Source organism: Mustela nigripes, chromosome 5 (genome assembly GCF_022355385.1).
Source record: "Mustela nigripes isolate SB6536 chromosome 5, MUSNIG.SB6536, whole genome shotgun sequence".
Lineage (NCBI taxonomy): Eukaryota > Metazoa > Chordata > Mammalia > Carnivora > Mustelidae > Mustela > Mustela nigripes.
Window position 1 is genome coordinate 44,125,084 of NC_081561.1, and position 21,512 is coordinate 44,146,595.

Genomic DNA, 21,512 nt, shown 5'->3' on the forward strand with positions numbered 1-21,512 from the left:
GAGGAAACTTTCATTCTTTCGGGTCTTATTTCTCACACCTCAAGCTAGATATATTTTTGCTTTGCTTCACATTAGCTTTGATTCTGATTTCATAAGCTTCTCCCATTATTTTCCTGAAATCGCTCACACCTACCTAACTCTTGACTCCTATCTAATTCAGTTTCCTCTCTAAAAACCGGCTCTGCCCTCTCAGGAGCATTTGAATAGTCAACTAAAGCTTAGTTCCGTTTATCTTGGTGTCTCTGTGTCCGCATCATTGTATTCCAATGTCAAGAATATCTGATCAAAAGACAGTTTCCTTCTTTCAGAAATCTAAAAGTTTTATAGGCCCCAGAGTAACAGTCAAATATACTGACAAACTGTCTGCACACAAGGACAGACAGGCTTTTCCGAAGAGAACTCACACCAGTCTCAGGAGCCATTCACCACTCAAGGTTCGGTGGACCAGAAAGTCACAGCACCATCTTGGTGGCTCCTCTCCCATATTTTCTTTCCTTCAGGACAGGAAAGTAAGAAGGGAGAGGAAAAATCCACTTTTAAGTTATTGCTAGAGACAATCCTGTGTTAGTGTAATCATCACCATTTTTTTCACAAGAGAGAGAGAAGAGGAAATGAGCAGCCAGAAGTTCCACGAGCAAAGAGTGCAAGACTGAACTCTCATGTCTTTGTGACACCTAGGGCGCTGCTTATCTCCTTAGGTCCCAAGTACATTATCATTTTTAGAGAGGTAAATTAGATTTAATGCATGATAGTACTTTACCATATTGGAAGAATAGTTTAAGGAAATAATAACAAATCATGTTCACTCTTTCTGTAGTTATAAATCAAAATTTCATACTTCAGAAAGTTTTTTTTTTCTATTGGAATTAAAAGATTGCTGGACAGCTGAACAGGAATTATCATGCTTCTGTGACATTAAAAGTCTCAATAATAACCTTTAAGCCTGGTGAGTGCTGAAATACACAGGAATATTAGGGCACTGTCTCTAGACACATTTTAGATTCCCAGTATGCCCCCTCAGAACAACCCAGGAACAGCCTTCTGACAGTTCTGAATCCTCACTGGGCACCTGAGAATGAGCTTCTGCCTCTTCCCAGGCCAGTGGTTCTAATCCCTCTAAGCAGACCAAGTGAGAGCACGTGAACGTGCAGCTTTATGATTTACTACAGACAGTGACTGATCAGGATCAGTGGGAGAAACAGCAGGACAGGTTCTCCCAGAAGATCTCTCCGATGCATAGGTTTGGATTAGTTCTTTTATACATGAGTCTTATTCTTCCTTTTAAGGACTTCATTGATGAAACAGTGGTTCCAACCACTAGCTACTCTTGTCCAGGTGTTCCTTCAAGGTGAAGCTCGTAAGACCAACTCTAATTACTGCTACTGAATTTGCATGGTTTTTTTCCTCAGAAAAAGTCCATTATAATCACCACAGGGTGTCCCAGGGTGTGCCAAGGTCTATCTATTTTCTCTCTTTGTCTGTCTCTCTCTCTCCTTCCTTCAGGCCGAAGTGACCTGTGTGATTTCTCCTGGGATGACTGTCTGACGCCTCTGGTACCCTCCCTCCCTCCTGTATAACAGATTTCCCCTTCCTGTCCTCACATGCCCGTTAATCAGAGGCTACACGGATATGGTCCCACCAGGTTGGAGAACTGGTGGTATGAAAACTAAAACCCTTAGGTTTAAAAACAAACTACAAACAAACAAAGCCAGTAAAATTCTGCCTTTTCTCTTTTTAGATTTTTTTTAATTTGTTTTGTTAGAGAGAGAGAGAGAGAGCGCGCGCAAGCACAGGCAGACAGAGTGGCAGGCTAGAGGCAGAGGGAGAAGCAGGCTCCCTGCCGAGCAAGGAGCCCGATGTGGGACTCGATCCCAGGACGCTGGGATCATGACCTGAGCCGAAGGCAGCCGCTTAACCAACTGAGCCACCGAGGCATCCCAAATTCAGCCTCTTTGATCTTTCCTTCCAGAATATCCATGGTGGCATCCTTCACCTTGTCTCCATTTTGTTTTAACTGAAGTATCGTTGATACGCCGTGCTGCATTAGTTTCAGGTGTGCAACATAGCGATTCACTCAATTCGTAGGCTATGATATGCCCACTGTGTAGCTGCCGTCGGTCACCATACAACACCATCGCAAAACCGCCGACTGGATTCCATATGCTGCACCTTTCATCCCAGTGACTTATTCATTCCATAAGGGCAAGCCTGTACCTCTCACTCCCGTCGACCCATCTTGCCTATCTCCTCATTACTCCCCTCCAGTAACCACCGATTTCTTCTCTATATTTAAGGGTCTGTTTTGGCTTCTTTTGTTTGTTTGTCTTGTTTTCTAGATTCTACATATAACTGAAATCATGTAGCGTTTGTCTTTCTCTGCTTGACTTTATTCACTGAGCATAATACCCTCTAGATCCATCCATGTTGTTGAAAATGTCAAGATTTCATTCTTTTTTATGGCTGAGTAGTATTCCTGTGTGTGTGTGCGTGTGTGTGTGTGTGTGTGTGTGTGTGAGATATGCATGATCTGTATCCATTCATATATCAATGGACATGTCCGTATCTCAGCTCAGCTATTGTAAATAGTGTTGCAATAAAAACAGGCACATGCATGTGTCTTTTCAAAGTAGTGTTTTCATTTCCTTTGGATAAATACCCACTAGTGGAATTACTGGATCATGTGGTAACTCTATTTTTAGTTTTTCTGAAGAACCTCCATACTGATTTTCTCAGTGCCTGCCCTAGTTTGCATTCCCACCCACAGAGCACAAGGGTTCATTTGTTTCCATTATTTATCATTGTTACCTTGGCCACCATACCCCTCTTCCCTTAGACTGAGTCCTTGCTTCTGTTGCTAAGCCACTGTTCTGTTCATCATGAAGCCGGATGCTTTTCTGACCACAGCATCTCATCATCTTCCCCCATGAGATCTGTAAGAATCATCATGAGTTGTTACAACGCTAAATATGGTTCACCACCACACACCCACTTCAAAGCTCTCTGTGTAACAATATTTGTAGAACTGAGTAAGACTCTTCTTTCTAGCCAATGAGAGCCCAAGTTTGTTTGGGTTTTGTGTGTGTTTTTTTTTCCTTCTGTGCATCCTAAAGGGATTTTTATTCACTTCCCGGATCTTGTTGTTCTTAACTACTATTCATCCCAAGTCCTCTCCTGTTGTTCTCTTCCTCCCTCTTCGCCACTTGCACAACGTAATCTTGCTAAATCCTTCTTTCTTAGCACCAGCTCCTAAGGAATATCCAACAACTAATCCTTGCTTTGTCTGAAAATCTTCTTCCTAAGCCTGGTTTCATTAAGATTCGCCGTGGCTTTGTGTTCTGCATGCCAAATGAGCTTAGTTCCAGTTCTTTTCATGAAAAAACTCACTGTGTCAAACACTAAAAATCTCTGACAGTATAAATGCCCAATATCATCTCTAACTTTGTGAATTGACAAATGTAAAAATAGAAATTGCCCATCTATTTCTCAAAGCCTCTCACAGACCAATGTTATAAACAAGCACTTAAATTTGAGGATACAGTTAGTGGTGGTTGTTTGAAATATGGCATTGTTCATATTACTGTGTGCTTTAAGGCAAGAAATTTTCACTTCAGTAAACTACAGAAAAGTGACATAAGACATATAAATGGATGCTAACAGACCATACCTTCAAGTCACTTCACTTCACCTCCATGGTTGGCCCTCCAAAATATTTTACTTAGATCAGACTAACACACTGAAGCAGTCAGGGCTACGGCTTCAAGAAGAAGAAAAATGAGAGATTTCACGGTTGTCCCTGACCCCAAAGGTTAACTGGAAGCAGAGGCATGCTCTGGCTTGCAGGTCAGGAATATCTGCTTCCCAGCCTTTGTATTAATGAAGCAGGAGAAGACGACAAGATACTCAAAGCTAAGGTAAGGCCATAGTCAAGGGGGAAAGAAAAAAAAAAGGCATCTATTGAGAACCTGCCAGGTGCTAGGTTGCCACTGTGATGATACCTAGATATTAAACATCACTTAATCCCTAGAAAGCTCCTAAGAGATGTCATGACTCCCCTTACTCCTCAGCAAGGAACCTTCAGGAAGTGTTGGTGGTGGCAGGAGCTTGCGCAGCTCTGGCAGACACAAGCTTCTCTCGCTCTGCTACAGGGGCAGTGGCTAGGAGCACAGGCTGGGACATGAGGCTGACTTCAGAGGCAGGCTCTGACCCCAGCAGCTAGGTGACATTTACCGGACACTCATGTGCCTCAGCGTCACCCAACAAACCCTCAGCATCTCATCTACCTACAGAGCCTCCCGACGGCCTCGGACGCGCAGGTCACTCTCGTTTTCATTGCTCTTCCCTCCCAGTTTGTTGTGTGAAGGCAACAAAGGGCCCCCTCAGGCACGGCTACATGATTGTGGGGCCCATCGGAAAATGAAAATTCAGGGTTTCTTGTTCAGAAAGCAAAGAAAAAATGCCATCAAAAGTATTGAAAGCACTTCTTTCCTTCGGGGGTCTCTCCACCTTTTATGGTGTCTTTTAGTTGCTATTTTATGTCAGTCCACGTTAAATAAAATATTAAATTATTAACATGACTTTTATCATTCATTTTTATATCATGAGATGCCAGTTTAAAAATGCAAATATCAGGGGGTGCCTGGGTGGCTCAGTGGGTTCAGCCTCTGCCTTTGGCTCAGGTCATGATCTCAGGGTCCTGGAATCGAGTCCTCCATCTGGCTCTCTGCTAGTCAGGGAGCCTGCTTCCTCCTCTCTCTCTCTCTGCCTGCCTCTCTGCCTACTTGCGATCTCTCTCTGTCAAATAAATAAAATCTTTTAAAAAATGCAAATATCAGAGCACTTAGCCCATATGCAGAATCACTAAAACTACACAATTGGTATTTTATAGTGTGTACCTGCTTGGGTACTTCTTTCTTACCAGAATACGAGAGCTGCTGCACAAAATTAAGTCAGCTGTCTTCATTTCACTCCTTCATACACCCACACTCTATCAGCACTCTCTCCCCTTGGCTCACTGTGGGGTAAGGAAGGACTGAAAAGAAAGGTATCTGCGGACTTCCCTCTCTTTCCCTTCCCTCGAGGTCTGCACGTTCAGTGTAAGTGATTAGCCAATGCAGAGAAGTAATGACAGTAAGAAAGGAATGCTAAGCCTCTTCCATCTTCCAGCTTTCTGAGCTCACCATGGCCTTTCTGCGCCGGAAGCAAGTTTGTGGTTCAAGCGGAAAGCATAGCCTCTCGGGGTGGTCAGCACCACACCTACGCAGTCTGTACCCGCAACACACTTATGTTGTGCTCAGTTGGAGTCTCAGTGAATTCGAGGTACTAGAGGGATTCTCGTCCCAAACACCACCTGTGAGTGGGGTGGCAAGAAACAACAGACATGCATTTGTAGGTATGTATTGCCCCTGTTCTCGGTCATGCTCTGTTGTCTGTGGACTTCACCTTCACCTTACAGTTCGGAGAAACTCAAAATGTGACAACAGAGCGTTAAACCGGGGCGCCTGGGTGGCTCAGTGGGTTAAGCCTCTGCCTTCGGCTCAGGTCATGATCCCAGGGTCCTGGGATTGAGCCCTGCATCGGGCTCTCTGCTCAGTAGCAAGCCTGCTCCACCCTCTCTCTCTCACCTGCCTCTCTGTCTACTTGTGATCTCTGTCAAATAAATAAATAAAATCTTAATAAAAAAAAAAAAAAAACAGAGCATTAAACCAAGCATGAGGCCCTTCCAAACACGAAGCCCTGGGTGACAGATGGTCATGTGCCCTCGCCCTCCTAGAGTTACTAATTTTAGTCAGGTTGGGGGATGCTGTTAAAATATATAGATTTCCAGGCCCTAGCTTCAGAGATTCTCACACAGGTGGTGTAAGGTCAATCTAGAATCTATTTTTGACAAGCTCTTCCTTCAGCACTTCCAACTCCCTGAAGTAACGTTCACCTTCCAGGCACCGGCTCTGGTAGTTCACGGCTTTCCTGTCTCTTATCTCTTCCAACCCTCATGGTCAGGGGTTACCACTGAGGAAAAGTCCAGACGGGAAGGTGTGGCAGAGAAATGGAACACTACTCGGGTGGACCCGTGGTTTGTAAGTAAGAAGGGATCATCTGCTTGGCAGTTTGATTAGCTTCCTGGATCTGCTTATTGTGCATCCCTACTTCTGTGCTCCGGGACAGGTCTGCAGGCAGGGGTATCCATAAACTGACGTCAGACTCTCTCCCCACCCTGCCCCTTGCCAAGGCTTCTGTCTCCATAACAACCCAGTCATTCCACCTGCTTCTTTAAACCATACTCTTTGGGACCCCTTCAGTTCTTCCTCTCCCTCAGCTCATTCCTGCAGACTGATCTGTCCTTTCAGGTTTTCCTTCCAGATCACACACCAACGATCCTCCTCTTTCCTCCATCCTCTCTGCCTCTAGCTTGATTTGGACCTTAACCAAATCACGAGTCTTGAGTCACGGGAACCATCTTCCAGAGAGATTCCAAATCTGCCTCCGTTCTCCCCCCAACAATGCTCTGAGAGTCCTCTAAAATCTAAGACTAGGGGTACCTGGGTGGCTCAGTCAGTTAAGTGTCCGACTCTTGACTTGGCTCGGGTCAGGATCAGGGTTGTGAGATCGAGCCCACGTCAGGCTCCGTGCTGGGTGGAGAGATTGCTTAAGATCCTCTCTCTCTCCACCTGCCCCTCCTCTCTTCTCTCTCTCTTCCAATCTCTCTCTGAAAAATAAGTAAATAAAAATTTTAAAATGAGCAAATAAAATCTAAAATGTCTATAATTCTCCCATTCAGAATCCTTTCATGGCTCCTGAGCGTCTTACTCACTGCAGTCGACTAAGCCTTGAGGATATGGCTCCTTGTGCCACAGACACCAAACGCCAGCCCTGCCCAGCCCGCAGCAGTCCTGGAAGCATTCCGTCTCCTCCGCCTCTACGGCGCTGATCCTCCCTCTGCTTTGACCAGCCCTCTTCAGAACCTCCCCTCTCCTCATCTACCTGCAAACTTCTCATTTGTCGCTTTGCGGGTTAGCTCAGAAACCAACTCCAAAATCACTTTCTTTTGGATTTTCCTAACTGTCCTTCCCACCCTATCATGACGGCCCCCACTGCTGCTCTTCCTCTGATCCCTGTGGCGCTTGAGACAAACTTCCCATCTCCTCTCAGCCAGGCTGGAGAACCTTGCGGATCATGTTGTTCTTGGCATGACACAGGCTCTTGATGACTTGAGGAAGGAGGAATGGCAAGAGGACAGAAAGGAGAAAAGGCTATGTCTCACATAAATTGCTCTCCTGCCACCAGTTCCACTGGCAGAATACCATCTCCGCTGCAGCAGTCTGAGCAATTGAAAAGACCATGCCGATGCCCACTAGAACGCCTTAAAAAAGACCCCCATTCACAGCCCCCGGAAGAGGCTCTTACAATTCTTTCTTCAGCCCGTTCTCCCTTTGACTTCTGAAGTCCAACCACTGTCTTAAAGACTTCAATTTCTAACGGTTTTTCTCCTTTCTGCCAAACTGCCTTCCTGAATCTGTTTTCTCCTGGGAAGTCTTCCCATTTTAAGTGTATAACCCACCTAAGGTGCTCCACCACTACAGAGGGGGAAGAGATCACCTGAGAGAGAACGAGATTTGTTATGAGTTCCCAACACAGATGGTGCGTAACACAGTGCCTCAACCCTGGCTGCATGTCACGCTCACCTAAGCAGCTTCCAAAACAACCCAGCTCAGGGCCCATGGCAGGCCCATTAGAAAAGCACAGGCAGGGTGCCTGGGTGGCTCAGTGGGTTAAGCCGCTGCCTTCGGCTCAGGTCATGATCCAGGGTCCTGGGATCGAGTCCCACATTGGGCTCTCTGCTCAGCAGGCAGCCTGCTTCCTCCTCTCTCTCTGCCTGCCTCTCTGCCTACTTGTGATCTCTCTCTGTCAAATAAATACATAAAAATCTTAAAAAAAAAGAAAAGAAAAGAAAAGAAAAGCACAGGCAGATTCAAATATCTCTACTACATATCTGTCTTCCATTTTCCAGTGCCTTAGGAAGCACACCTCTCTACACTATCTAGAAACCTCCAGATCTTTCTCTCCTTTACCCTGCTTAGCCTAACAACAGAAGCCAAGGGAGACTACAACAATGCCCATAACAGTGTAGGAAAAGGAAGTTGTGCACATTCATAACAAACTTTGTCCATGTCCAAGGAGTCGCTTCTATTTTTTGCCTCCTGATGAAACTTCTTACTTCTATCAGGCCTCCTATTCTTCCTCTGACCAGAAATACTTGCCTTAGTTTCCTACTTGAAAACTTCAGTATTAAGGTCCACAACCACATCTTTCAGAAACTGGATGATATATTTAGGTCCTTCGTCCCTGTGGACAGGTCTCTTGTCTCCACTTAACTCAAGAAACTCTGCCTTGACCTGCGGGTGCTCTGCCCGCCTGCTGGGAATGACACCGTTGACCATCTCCAAGCTTTCTAATGGTACCAGGCATACTGCCAGGACCCTCCTCTCGTGTCTGATGCTGGTTCTTTCCCAGCCACATTCCCCTTTCTCCGTGGGTCTGTATCAGCTGTATCCTGAATGTCCTGGGTCTTGCAATTCACTGTTCTCCATGGGTGGTCCTGAATTAATGGAGGGAGAATGAGAATAGGGAACACAGAAACAACCCACCTTTAAGTGGTCATAGAGGTATGGTCGAGAGCTTTTATAATAGAACAATCATAGCATATCCTGAGCAATTATGGAAATAACATTTTTAAAACTTCAAATCATAGAATTTCAAAGCTGAAGCTCAGTTATCTCAATCTTTTGAGTCTTCTGAACTATCAGAGCAGTTCAACTCTATGATCAAGTCTTATGTGTTGTGAAGTGCACACTGAATTTCCTTCAGACAAAAATGAAATTTTAATCCCCACTTTTTAGGTATTGATCATGCTTCTGGGTTGAGGAGCACCCTCATGGCTTCAAAGAAAAACTTCTAGTGTTCACACGGTTTCTGGGTGTGTGAATAACAATACCCAGATGCACACATACCTGAGCGTGGACGAGAGGCTGCACGTCCATTATAACTTCCTGTATGCTGGTCTGTGCCTCAGAACTAGACGATGAAGCAAATCTGACTAGACTCCTGAATTTTCTCTCAGCGAGCATGCCCCACACGTTTCTTCTCATCCCAGGGTTGAACGGCGACGATTTCCTGGCCGTGGGTCTGCACAACGGCAGTGTGGTTTACACTTACAACTTGGGATCGGGCACAGCCAGTATCACCAGTGATCCCCTCGATCTGAGCCTCGCCATCCACACCGTCCGTCTGGGGAGGTGCTTCCAGATGGGCTGGCTGAAGGTAAAATGTCATCCCTTCTTCCGTCCCGCAGCTTTGCTGAGCATTACCATATGCCATCGGATCTGTGTAGTGGAGGCCAGAGGCAAGAGGCCCGTGCTTCCTGTCCCACGCAGTTCACAGAAAATGTTCACAGCTGAGGATGAGAGGCACGCTTGCAATTAGGTGGTATGGGCATAAGTAAGGGGGATGACTAATGTAGAAAAGGTGAGAGAGAGGGCTCCGGAAATGCTCCCCCTAAAAGGTGATGTTTGAGCATAACTGCAAATAAATGGGAGTTCAGAACAACAACAGTGGCCAGTGTGGACTTGAAGAACATGAGTAGTTCAGTGTGGTTTATTAGGTAGGGAGGAGCAAAAGAAGTGGCTAACTGGTAGACCAAGTCTGTATTATCAAAGGACTTAGACATCACACTAAGAAGTTCGACTTTTTAAAAAGATTTTATTTATGTATTTGAGAGAGAGAGAAGACCATGAGTCGGGGGGAGAGAGGGGGAAAAGAAGGCTCCCCGCTGAGCAGGGAGACCGACTCAGGGCTCCATCCCAGAGTCTCGATCCCAGGACACTGGGATCATGATCTGAGCTGAAGGCAGACGCTTAACCAACTGAGCCACCTAGGTGTCCCCAGAAAGTTAGATTCAGTGTTTCATCAAGAGCTATGGGGAACTACTGAAAAACTGAAGAAGGGGGATTGGGTACCGCAGTCAATTGACCTTTTTTGATAAATGACTCTTGTGGCTGTATTGAGAAAGGAAGGGGAGGGACCAAGGCTAGACGGAGGGATACCAGCGGGATGCCAGCGCCTGATCTTTGGAGAACTGTGATTTTGATTGAAATGCAAAGCCATGACTGCTATATTAATATATCCATGGTAACAGACACCAGCAGAGAAGCAAAGAATAGAGTGGTGAGGTCTTTTTTTTTTTCCCCCCCAAAATTCAGGTCTTTGTGAATTTTTCATGCCAAGTTAATGGGAAATAACAAAACAGTATCTTAACAGTTCACCCTGGGGAATTAATTCCTTTTTTAATAGGCTTTGAATTCTTTTCCTTTTGAAGGTAGATGATCATAAAAATAAATCCGTCATCTCCCCGGGAAGACTGGTTGGTCTCAATGTCGTCAGTCAGTTTTATGTAGGTGGCTACAGTGAATATACACCAGATCTCTTACCCAGTGGAGCTGATTTTAAAAACGGCTTTCAAGGTAAGGCATGGATGGTTTTACGTTCTACCTACCTGTTTCAAATTCTGAGACAAGAAAAAGCCTTAAATAATGTACTTCTTGTTCCAAAACCAGAAATATGGATTTCTTTCTAATCAGATTTGATCAAAATCTGGTTTTAATAGAAAGCATTCGGTCCCTGTTCATTCATCAATTTCTACCTATGTACTACGTGTGTATTGTGTTTCCATGAAGAAAACAAAGATCCCCGCCCTTGTGAGTGTACATTCCAGTTGGGTAAAGACAATAAACACTGAATATGATGAGTAAGTAAAAATACTATAAGAAAAGAGTATAAGCTGACAAATTCTGTAGGGGGGGGGAGGAAAAATAGAGCATGATATGGGGGAATCAGGGGCATGGCTAAGTTTTTTTTTTTTAAGATTTTATTTATTCATTTGACAGAGAGAGAGAGAGAGAGATCACAAGTAGGAGCAGTGACAGAGGGAGAGGGAGAAGCAGACTCCCCCTGAGCAAAGTGTCCAAGGCAGGACTGGACCCCAGGACCCTGGGATCATGACCTGAGCCGAAGGCAGATGCTCAACTGACTGAGCCACCCAGCTGCCTCTAATTTATATATATATATATATATATATATATATATATATATATATATATATGGTGCTTTTTAATATAGGGCAAGAAAGGTAAACCTCACAGAGTCACAGTAAAAACTAAAACTCCAACTAACTTTGGAGCACACTTGATATGCAGGTGAGAAATGACAGCGGTTAACTGATCCACACACCACCGAGGTGTAGCCCATAAGTGAAGAGGGTTAAGGGGGAACATTATGCTTGAGCAAGTGATTGTATTGTCTTAGTCTGTCTCTCTGTGTTCAGAAGGGAAATAGACTCAGACCTTCTCCCACAAAGCTGATTACACAGTAGAGTGGTGAGATAAAGACATGCATTGAATTATTATATAGTGCATTTGGTGAAAATAAGCTTTTTGACGGATCCTAGTCTCAGAATATTTGCTCAAGGAGCTGTTGGTTTTAGAGTCCTGGGCCACCCGCCCGCAACCAGCCTACTCTCTGGCAGAAGTCCAGGAATAGGGAGCAGTGTGTGAGGCACATCTCGGCAGGACAGGAGTTGCCATCACAAGCCATTCCAGGCACTTGAGTCCTCTGCCTACCTGGCAGCATCCTTCTCCCCACCTTCCCCGACTTCTGCCGAAACACGGATGCAGGAGCCCATGTACTGGAAAATACGAAAGCAACACAGCTAACCCGTGTGATACAAGGTAATCTTCCAGTAAAATGAGTTCATCTGCCCAGGCTGTCCAGGAAACTTTTTCCTTGAATATGTAATCAGTGCGGAGTCTCAGAAGGGTCTTACAGATGAGTTTAAAGCATATTAAGGCGCTCTGCTCAATGTAGGAGCTCGACAGTTCTTGCACAGCAGCAGATCATCTGGAAAGGATTGTAAGGGCATGACAAATCAATGAGTTCTTAAAAACACTATATTCAAGAAAAAGGATGGGTAAATTTATGAATACAAAGATGTGCATCTTCCCCTTAGCAAGTGGAGACCCTGGGGGCAGGAGGGGGTCATCAAACCTTGCTGTCATTTATTCACAGACGAGGCTTACGTCAATACTCCGGGAATAGGGATAAGAGCGTGGACTCTGAAACCCAAGAACCAGCTGGGGTGTGCACCCCAGCTCTGCCACCTACAAGCCTCAGGGCAGCCATTTCCCCGTGCCTCACTGTGCCTCACCTGTCAAATGGAGTAAGAGCAGCACTTCTCTCCTGTGTAGCTCTGAAATTGAGGGAATGCTGAGAGAGCACAAGGTTGGCGCCTGGCTTACGGTGCCTGCTTCACATCGGTGACAATGACGGCGCTGCTGGTGGGACGGGGCACAGCTCCTCTCAGACACTGGCTTCTCCTTCTTCACTACACGTGCGGACACCGGTTAGGAGCAGGCTCTGGAGTCGGGGCGTCCTCAGATTCAGGCTCTGCCACGTAGCTACTACCTAACTTGTAGCCTGCCCCTCGGACTCTCGACACTTCCATTTCCTTCTCTTTTCTCCTCAGAGGAGAAAAATATCTACCTCATAGGGTTCTTCTGAGTTAATCAATTAAATGAAATAATTATAGTAAATGCTTATCCCCCAAACTAATGCATGATAAACACTCCATGTATGTTGATATTATTATAATTCTATCGCGTGTTCTTGGATTTGATATCGTCAGATTTATTGAAATCCAGGGCTTCCTGTGGTTTTCTCGTGTGATTTTCTCCCTTGTATTATGAATTTTCTGTACACTTGCTAATGAGAACAGAGGCTCTCCCCAAACCAGTCATTTTGTCGTTAAGTGTGTCGGGGAGCCGAGTGCAGCAAGCACACGGCGGGTCCTTCCTCTGACAGAAACACTAGGATTGCGCACACCTGGAACCACGTCGGCTGCCAGGGTTCCCGGGATCTAAGTCTTGGGCAGGTTGTTTCAGCAAATGCCTCTTAATCTGATCTCATGGAAGTTCCATGACCTTGAAAGCCCCTAATCTTATCACTTGTCTCTTGAATCCTCCCCTGCTGACTGCCTCTCGTCCATTATTAACACACGTTCTCTATGTTCTGAAAATTTTGGATACTTCTTGCACGTGTACCATCACAACCGGATCACAGCAGGACCCACTACTACTGTCTGTAAAGAAGGATATAGGATAATTTCCTTAAAATATAGATTTCTGGACACTATGCCAGAACAACCTCATCATGACATCTGTGGTGGAATCTAAACATTTGCATTTCGATAAATAAATAAATAAATTTGCATTTCAATAAGCTTCCATGAATTTGGAAGCCACTGTATTAATTAATCATAATAAAACAAATGCAGAGTTTCATGAAAAAATTTTTTTTTTTTTTATTTTTTATAAACATATATTTTTATCCCCAGGGGTACAGGTCTGTGAATCACCAGGTTTACACACTTCACAGCACTACCAAATCACATACCCTCCCCAATGTCCATAATCCCACCCCCTTCTCCCAAACCCCCTCCCCCCGGCAACCCTCAGTTTGTTTTGTGAGATTAAGAGTCACTTATGGTTTGTCTCCCTCCCAATCCCATCTTGTTTCATTTATTCTTCTACCCACTTAAGCCTCCATGTTGCATCACCACTTCCTCATATCAGGGAGATCATATGATAGTTGTCTTTCTCTGCTTGACTTATTTCGCTAAGCATGATACGCTCTAGTTCCATCCATGTTGTTGCAAATGGCAAGATTTCATTTCTTTTGATGGCTGCATAGTATTCCATTGTGTATATATACCACATCTTCTTGATCCATTCATCTGTTGATGGACATCTAGGTTCTTTCCATAGTTTGGCTATTGTGGACATTGCTGCTATAAACATTCGGGTGCATGTGTCCCTTTGGATCACTACATTTGTATCTTTAGGGTAAATACCCAATAGTGCAATTGCTGGGTCATAGGGCAGTTCTATTTTCAACATTTTGAGGAACCTCCATGCTGTTTTCCAGAATGGTTGCAACAGCTTGCATTCCCACCAACAGTGTAGGAGGGTTCCCCTTTCTCCGCATCCTCGCCAGCATCTGTCATTTCCTGACTTGTTGATTTTAGCCATTCTGACTGGTGTGAGGTGATATCTCATTGTGGTTTTGATTTGTATTTCCCTGATGCCGAGTGATATGGAGCACTTTTTCATGTGTCTGTTGGCCATCTGGATGTCTTCTTTGCAGAAATGTCTGTTCATGTCCTCTGCCCATTTCTTGATTGGATTATTTGTTCTTTGGGTGTTGAGTTTGCTAAGTTCTTTATAGATTCTGGACACTAGTCCTTTATCTGATATGTCGTTTGCAAATATCTTCTCCCATTCTGTCAGTTGTCTTTTGATTTTGTTAACTGTTTCCTTTGCTGTGCAAAAGCTTTTGATCTTGATGAAATCCCAATAGTTCATTTTTGCCCTTGCTTCCCTTGCCTTTTGCGTTGTTCCTAGGAAGATGTTGCTGCGGCAGAGGTCGAAGAGGTTGCTGCCCGTGTTCTCCTCAAGGATTTTGATGGATTCCTTTCGTACATTGAGGTCCTTCATCCATTTTGAGTCTATTTTTGTGTGTGGTGTAAGGAAATGGTCCAATTTCATTTTTCTGCATGTGGCTGTCCAATTTTCCCAGCACCATTTATTGAAAAGGCTGTCTTTTTTCCATTGGACATTCTTTCCTGCTTTGTCGAAGATTAGTTGACCATAGAGTTGAGGGTCTATTTCTGGGCTCTCTATTCTGTTCCATTGATCTATGGGTCTGTTTTTGTGCCAGTACCATGCTGTCTTGATGATGACAGCTTTGTAATAGAGCCTGAAGTCCGGAATTGTGATGCCACCAACGTTGGCTTTCTTTTTCAATATCCCTTTGGCTATTCGAGGTCTTTTCTGGTTCCATATAAATTTTAGAATTATTTGTTCCATTTCTTTGAAAAAGATGGATGGTACTTTGATAGGAATTGCATTAAATGTGTAGATTGCTTTAGGTAGCATAGACATTTTCACAATATTTATTCTTCCAATCCAGGAGCATGGAACATTTTTCCATTTCTTTGTGTCTTCCTCAATTTCTTTCATGAGTACTTTATAGTTTTCTGAGTATAGATTCTGTGTCTCTTTGGTTAGGTTTATTCCTAGGTATCTTATGGTTTTGGATGCAATTGTAAATGGGATTGACTCCTTAATATCTCTTTCTTCTGTCTTGCTGTTGGTGTAGAGAAATGCAACTGATTTCTGTGCATTGATTTTATATCCTGACACTTTACTGAATTCCTGTATAAGTTCTAGCAGTTTTGGAGTGCAGTCTTTTGGGTTTTCCACATATAGTATCATATCATCTGCGAAGAGTGAAAATTTGACTTCTTCTTTGCCGATTTGGATGCCTTTAATTTCCTTTTGTTGTCTGATTGCTGAGGCTAGGACCTCTAGTACGATGTTGAATAGCAGTGGTGATAATGGACATCCCTGCCGTGTTCCTGACCTTAGCGGAAAAGCTTTCAGTTTTTCTCCATTGAGAATGATATTTGCGGTGGGTTTTTCATAGATGGCTTTGATGATATTGAGGTATGTGCCCTCTATCCCTACACTTTGAAGAGTTTTGATCAGGAAGGGATGTTGTACTTTGTCAAATGCTTTTTCAGCATCTATTGAGAGTATCATATGGTTCTTGTTCTTACTTTTATTGATGTGTTGTATCACATTGACTGATTTGCGGATGTTGAACCAACCTTGCAGCCCTGGAATAAATCCCACTTGGTCGTGGTGAATAATCTTTTTAATGTACTGTTGAATCCTATTGGCTAGTATTTTGTTGAGTATTTTCGCATCTGTGTTCATCAAGGATATCGGTCTATAGCTCTCTTTTTTGGTGGGATCCTTGTCTGGTTTTGGGATCAAGGTGATGCTGGCCTCATAAAATGAGTTTGGAAGTTTTCCTTCCATTTCTATTTTTTGGAACAGTTTCAGGAGAATAGGAATTAGTTCTTCTTTAAATGTTTGGTAGAATTCCCCCGGGAAGCCGTCTGGCCCTGGGCTTTTGTTTGTTTGGAGATTTTTAATGACTGTTTCAATCTCCTTACTGGTTATGGGTCTGTTCAGGCTTTCTATTTCTTCCTGGTTCAGTTGTGGTAGTTTATATGTTTCTAGGAATGCATCCATTTCTTCCAGATTGTCAAATTTATTGCCATAGAGTTGCTCATAGTATGTTCTTATAATAGTTTGTATTTCTTTGGTGTTAGTTGTGATCTCTCCTCTTTCATTCATGATTTTATTTATTTGGGTCCTTTCTCTTTTCTTTTTGATAAGTCGGGCCAGGGGTTTATCAATTTTATTAATTCTTTCAAAGAACCAGCTCCTAGTTTCGTTGATTTGTTCTATTGTTTTTTTGGTTTCTATTTCATTGATTTCTGCTCTGATCTTTATGATTTCTCTTCTCCTGCTGGGCTTAGGGTTTCTTTCTTGTTCTTTCTCCAGCTCCTTTAGGTGTAGGGTTAGGTTGTGTACCTGAGACCTTTCTTGTTTCTTGAGAAAGGCTTGTACCGCTATATATTTTCCTCTCAGGACTGCCTTTGTTGTGTCCCACAGATTTTGAACCGTTGTGTTTTCATTATCATTTGTTTCCATGATTTTTTTCAATTCTTCTTTAATTTCCCGGTTGACCCATTCATTCTTTAGAAGGATACTGTTTAGTCTCCATGTATTTGGGTTCTTTCCAAACTTCCTTTTGTGGTTGAGTTCTAGCTTTAGAGCATTGTGGTCTGAAAATATGCAGGGAATGATCCCAATCTTTTGATACCGGTTGAGTCCTGATTTAGGACCGAGGATGTGATCTATTCTGGAGAATGTTCCATGTGCACTAGAGAAGAATGTGTATTCTGTTGCTTTGGGATGAAATATTCTGAATATATCTGTGATGTCCATCTGGTCCAGTGTGTCATTTAAGGCCTTTATATCCTTGCTGATCTTTTGCTTGGATGACCTGTCCATTTCAGTGAGGGGAGTGTTAAAGTCCCCTACTATCATTGTATTATTGTTGATGTGTTTCTTTGATTTTGTTATTAATTGGTTTATATAGTTGGCTGCTCCCACATTGGGGGCATAGATATTTAAAATTGTTAAATCTTCTTGTTGGACAGACCCTTTGAGTATGATATAGTGTCCTTCCTCATCTCTTATTATAGTCTTTGGCTTAAAATCTAATTGATCTGATATAATAAATAGACTAAGGTTGGGCACCTGGGTGGCTCAGTGGGTTAAAAGCCTCTGCCTTCGGCTCAGGTCATGATCCCAGGGTCCTGGGATCGAGTCCACATCAGGCTCTCTGCTCCACGGGGGGCCTGCTTCTTCCTCTCTCTCTCTACCTGCCTCTCTGCCTGCTTGCGATCTCTTCAAATGAATAAATTTAAATCTTTAAGAAAAAAAACCCAATAGACTAAGGTTACCACATATGCTTTAGAGTGGTGATTACACATAGTAAAAGAGTATATGACTTGGGCTTTCATATTTTTATAAACACTAGTGATAAATGACTCTAATCCAGAAGTTCCCTGTCTAAAATATAAATCCCTACTCTTGATAAAGCCCATTTGTTTTTGTTCTGGAAATGGTTTCTATTGAGCCATGACTTCCCTATAATCTTTAATACTTATGAAGATGTTGAGGATATTTAACCCTTAACCAGAATAATCGACATAAGCCAGACAGAGAAGGCCTTACTCTCTCACCTGCTGTAAGAACTCCACCCTCCTCTCCAAAGTTACATCTCTTCCCAAGCTGCAGGGTTCTCAGCTTGAGGTTCCTGGGTGGGATTCAGTGGGTCCTTGAGTCTTCTGAAACCACACCCATAATTGCGCATGTGCCCATGTGCATTTTTTTTTAAAGATTTTACTTATTTATTTGACAGAGAGAAAGATCACAAGTAGGCTGAGAGGCAAGCAGAGAGAGGGGGAAACAAACACCCCACTGAGCAGAGAGCCCGACGTGGGGCTCGATCCCAGGACCCTGAGATCATGACCTGAGCCGAAGGCAGAGGCTTTAACCCACTGAGCCTCTCAGGTGCCCCCCCCATTTGCAATTTTATATGAAGAAGATCCCTCACGTTCATCAGGGTTCCAAGATCTGTTGCTTTCACTGACTGACCTATTTAGTCCTAACGTGGAACCAGAAGTTACTCTGGTCAATGTGAACCTGGGGAAATCTACCGTCTCAGCTATTATTCTAGTGTTACAGCAGTGCGGATTCATTGATGCCAGTATTTATGGTATCAATACCATACTCAGTATTACTCAGTATTTATCACTCAACTGAATACCAGAGTGGGCATGAAATAGATTCAGATTCATCAAAACACTGTAAAGAACATGTTATTCCAACTAAAACACCTTGTTCTGCCAGTATGGTCAGTTTCTTGCTAGTTCAGCTTTCTCTCTTTCTCTCTTTTTAATGGCATGGTACTTTTCAAAACCAGAACACAAGGTGAGGGGGAGAAAGGATTTATTGCCACAATTTAAGTATTATCTTACTGTCCAAAAAATGCCACCACTTATGTGATACACACGGCTGATGTCTTCCACGTCTTTATCATAAGTACTTTATCATTTGCAGGAGGTATGTATTGAATATGTGGTGCATGGTGCTAAACTTTTTTTTCCTAAGATTTTATTTACTTATTTATTTGGGAGAGCAAACACAAGCAGGGGGAGGAGCAGAGGCAGAGGGAGAAGCAGGCTCCCTGCTGAGCAAGGAGTCCAATGCTGGACTCGATCCCAGAAACCCGAGGTCACAACCTCTGCCAAAGGCAGAGGCTTAACCAATAGAGTCACTCAGGCGCCCCTGCATGTTGTGATACTAAGCAGATTATACTTTGCTGTGTTAGTAGGACTGAAAATATACAGTATATATTCTACATATGGCTTCAACTGTCATTGCCCGTAAACTGCATATGTTGGCTGACACGAAGCACCTCTCTGTAAAATAAACACATTTAACTATTTGTATTAGCCAAATGTTTCTCTAAATATAGCACTGCCATGTTTTTAGCCAAAAATCTATTTCAGCAGTTCCTCATAACAAAAGCACTTCATTTATCCATACAAAGGAAAAGTGGTTTTAAATGAAACATTTCAGAATTTAATATTTGTTATAGTCATTTGCAAGTTTTTTTTTAAGTGCATGATTATAAAAACTACAAAAAGCTCAATTTTTGCTAAAAAGAAAAAAAAAGTTTTATAAAGGCAGTAAATGTCTTGAGACAATTAGGGAGACAGAGTATGAGTATGCCACCTGCTAATTGCCGAGGATTATACTGGCCAGTTTATGGATATTACCCCATTCCTCTTAATTCACAGAATAGTTACTCTTGTCCCCATTTTAAAAGCACAAAGATTGGCACTCGGGCTTGGATCAGCTACCCACAGTGTGGCTCTTGAACCCAAAGCCACATGACTCCACTCTATACTTACACTTCTGCTTTCTGCCGAGTGCATTTCACTCTGCAAAAAGCATGGGAAACCCTACTTTGTTAATTAAGTTACCTGGCTATTCTGTATACAGCTAGTTGAATTCATTAATTTCTTCATTTTGTGCAGTGCTTTTTTTGTGTGTAAGAGCAGATGGCAAGACTTGGAGAAATAACAAAGGTTAAATCTGAGGCAGGACAATCATTGTTCTCTCACAATAAGAAAATATCAGTGCCTGCTGAGAGAGGTGCTCGTCAGTGAAAATGCCAGTGGAAATTAAGTTGGAAAGTAAATCCATGACCTTTCAAAACTGAGCCCATCTTTTTCACCATGAGGAATTATTCCATGCTTTTAGCTCCTTAAAGTTTCAAAAATAATATCTAGGCTAGCCTTTATTTTCTCATTTTAAAGACACTATGACTGATAACCATATTGACTTAAAAATACTTTATAAATAAACTGTAAGTGTTGAAGGAGAGAAGTAAAATTATAATACATTTCAGGGTCCCAAATAGTTGCATATAAAGTCTTTGTTGAACTGACCTTTTTGTTTATATTTTCCTAATCTTGGGGTGTTAAAGATCTTTCTTTTCCCAGCACTACTGAATGCAATTGACAAATAAAATAGTATATATTTAAGGTGTAGAATGTTATGATTTGGAATACATATACATTGTGAAAAGAGTACTATGGTCGAGTTAACACATTCATCAACTAACATGGCTACCTTGTATGTATGTGTGGTAAGAATACTTACAATTTACTTTCTTAGGAAATTTCAGGTATATAAGACAGTATTATTGACTATAGGTGCATGCTGCGTATTGGATCCCCAGGACTTACTCATCTTATAAGTGAAAGTTGGTACCATTTGACTCACCTCTCCCCATTTCTCCCACTCCCAGCCCCTGGCACCACCATTCCACTCTGCTTCTATGAGCTAAATCTTATTTAGATTCCATATATCAGTAAGATCATTCAGTGTATACGTGGGAAAAACCTTTCTAAGGATATATGCAGAGACTAGTCCGTGAGAGAAAAAAAGAGAAATGAGACAACATAAAAATTACAAACTTCTCTACATAAAAAAATAAGAGCTTCACCATAAGAAAGATTAAATGGCAAATATTAAACTGAGGAAAGTATTAACAATATAGGACAAACAACTAATACACTCATTATGTAAGCAGGTCTTCCAAATTAATGTTTAAAGTGGTGAATAGAGGGGAAAAAAATACATAATGAACAAATGAAAAAGAAGAAATACAAATGGCTTATAAATTTACTAAGAGGTTTTCAACCCCAATTAAAAATAGCAAAAGAAAGGGACGCCTGGGTGGCTCAGTCAGTTAAGTCACTGCCTTCAGCTCAGGCCATGATCCCAGGGTCCTGGGATCGAGTCCTGCATCAGGCTCCTTGCTCCACAGGGAGTCTGCTTCTCTCTCAGCCTCTGCCTGCCACTGTGCCTGCTTGTATGTGTGCTCTCTCTCTCTCTCTCTCTCTCTGACAAACAAATAAATGAAATCTTAAAAAAATATGTTTAAATTTATTTTAAAAATAGCAAAAGAAAATCTTATTCTTTATTTCATTTTAAAAGGAAACACAATAATCTCTTGCATGTGATGATTATGAAGAAGCAGATGCTCCAGTAGTGAGTGGGGAAAATAAAATTGTGCAAAATATCTATGACACTGGGACATCCTTCAAAGCATTCATATCTTTTGTGCTAGTAGTATTACTACTAGAAAATAATACTAACAAAATAATTAGCAAATACACAAAGAATATCCATATAATGTTAATCACAGAATTATTTTTAATAGCAAAAAAGTAGAAATGAGTCAATTGCCCAATATTTGAAGGTTAACTTGGTATATTATATGAAACAACAGTAGGCCATCATTTAAAAATAGTTAATGCTATGAAAAAAGGGTTAATGGGGGCACCTGGGTGGTTCAGTGGGTTAAAGCCTCTGCCTTCGGCTCAGGTCATGATCCCAAGGTCCTGGGAT

General features: G+C 42.6%; 1 protein-coding gene across 1 annotated transcript in view; it reads left to right on the forward strand.

Annotated features, from left to right (window-relative positions):
- Positions 1-21,512, forward strand: part of EYS (eyes shut homolog) — a 1,640,601-nt gene that overhangs the window by 1,577,192 nt on the left and 41,897 nt on the right. The window contains 2 exon segments of the mRNA XM_059401541.1: positions 9,149-9,315; positions 10,370-10,514. Of these exon segments, the coding sequence (XP_059257524.1) occupies positions 9,149-9,315; positions 10,370-10,514 (312 nt within the window).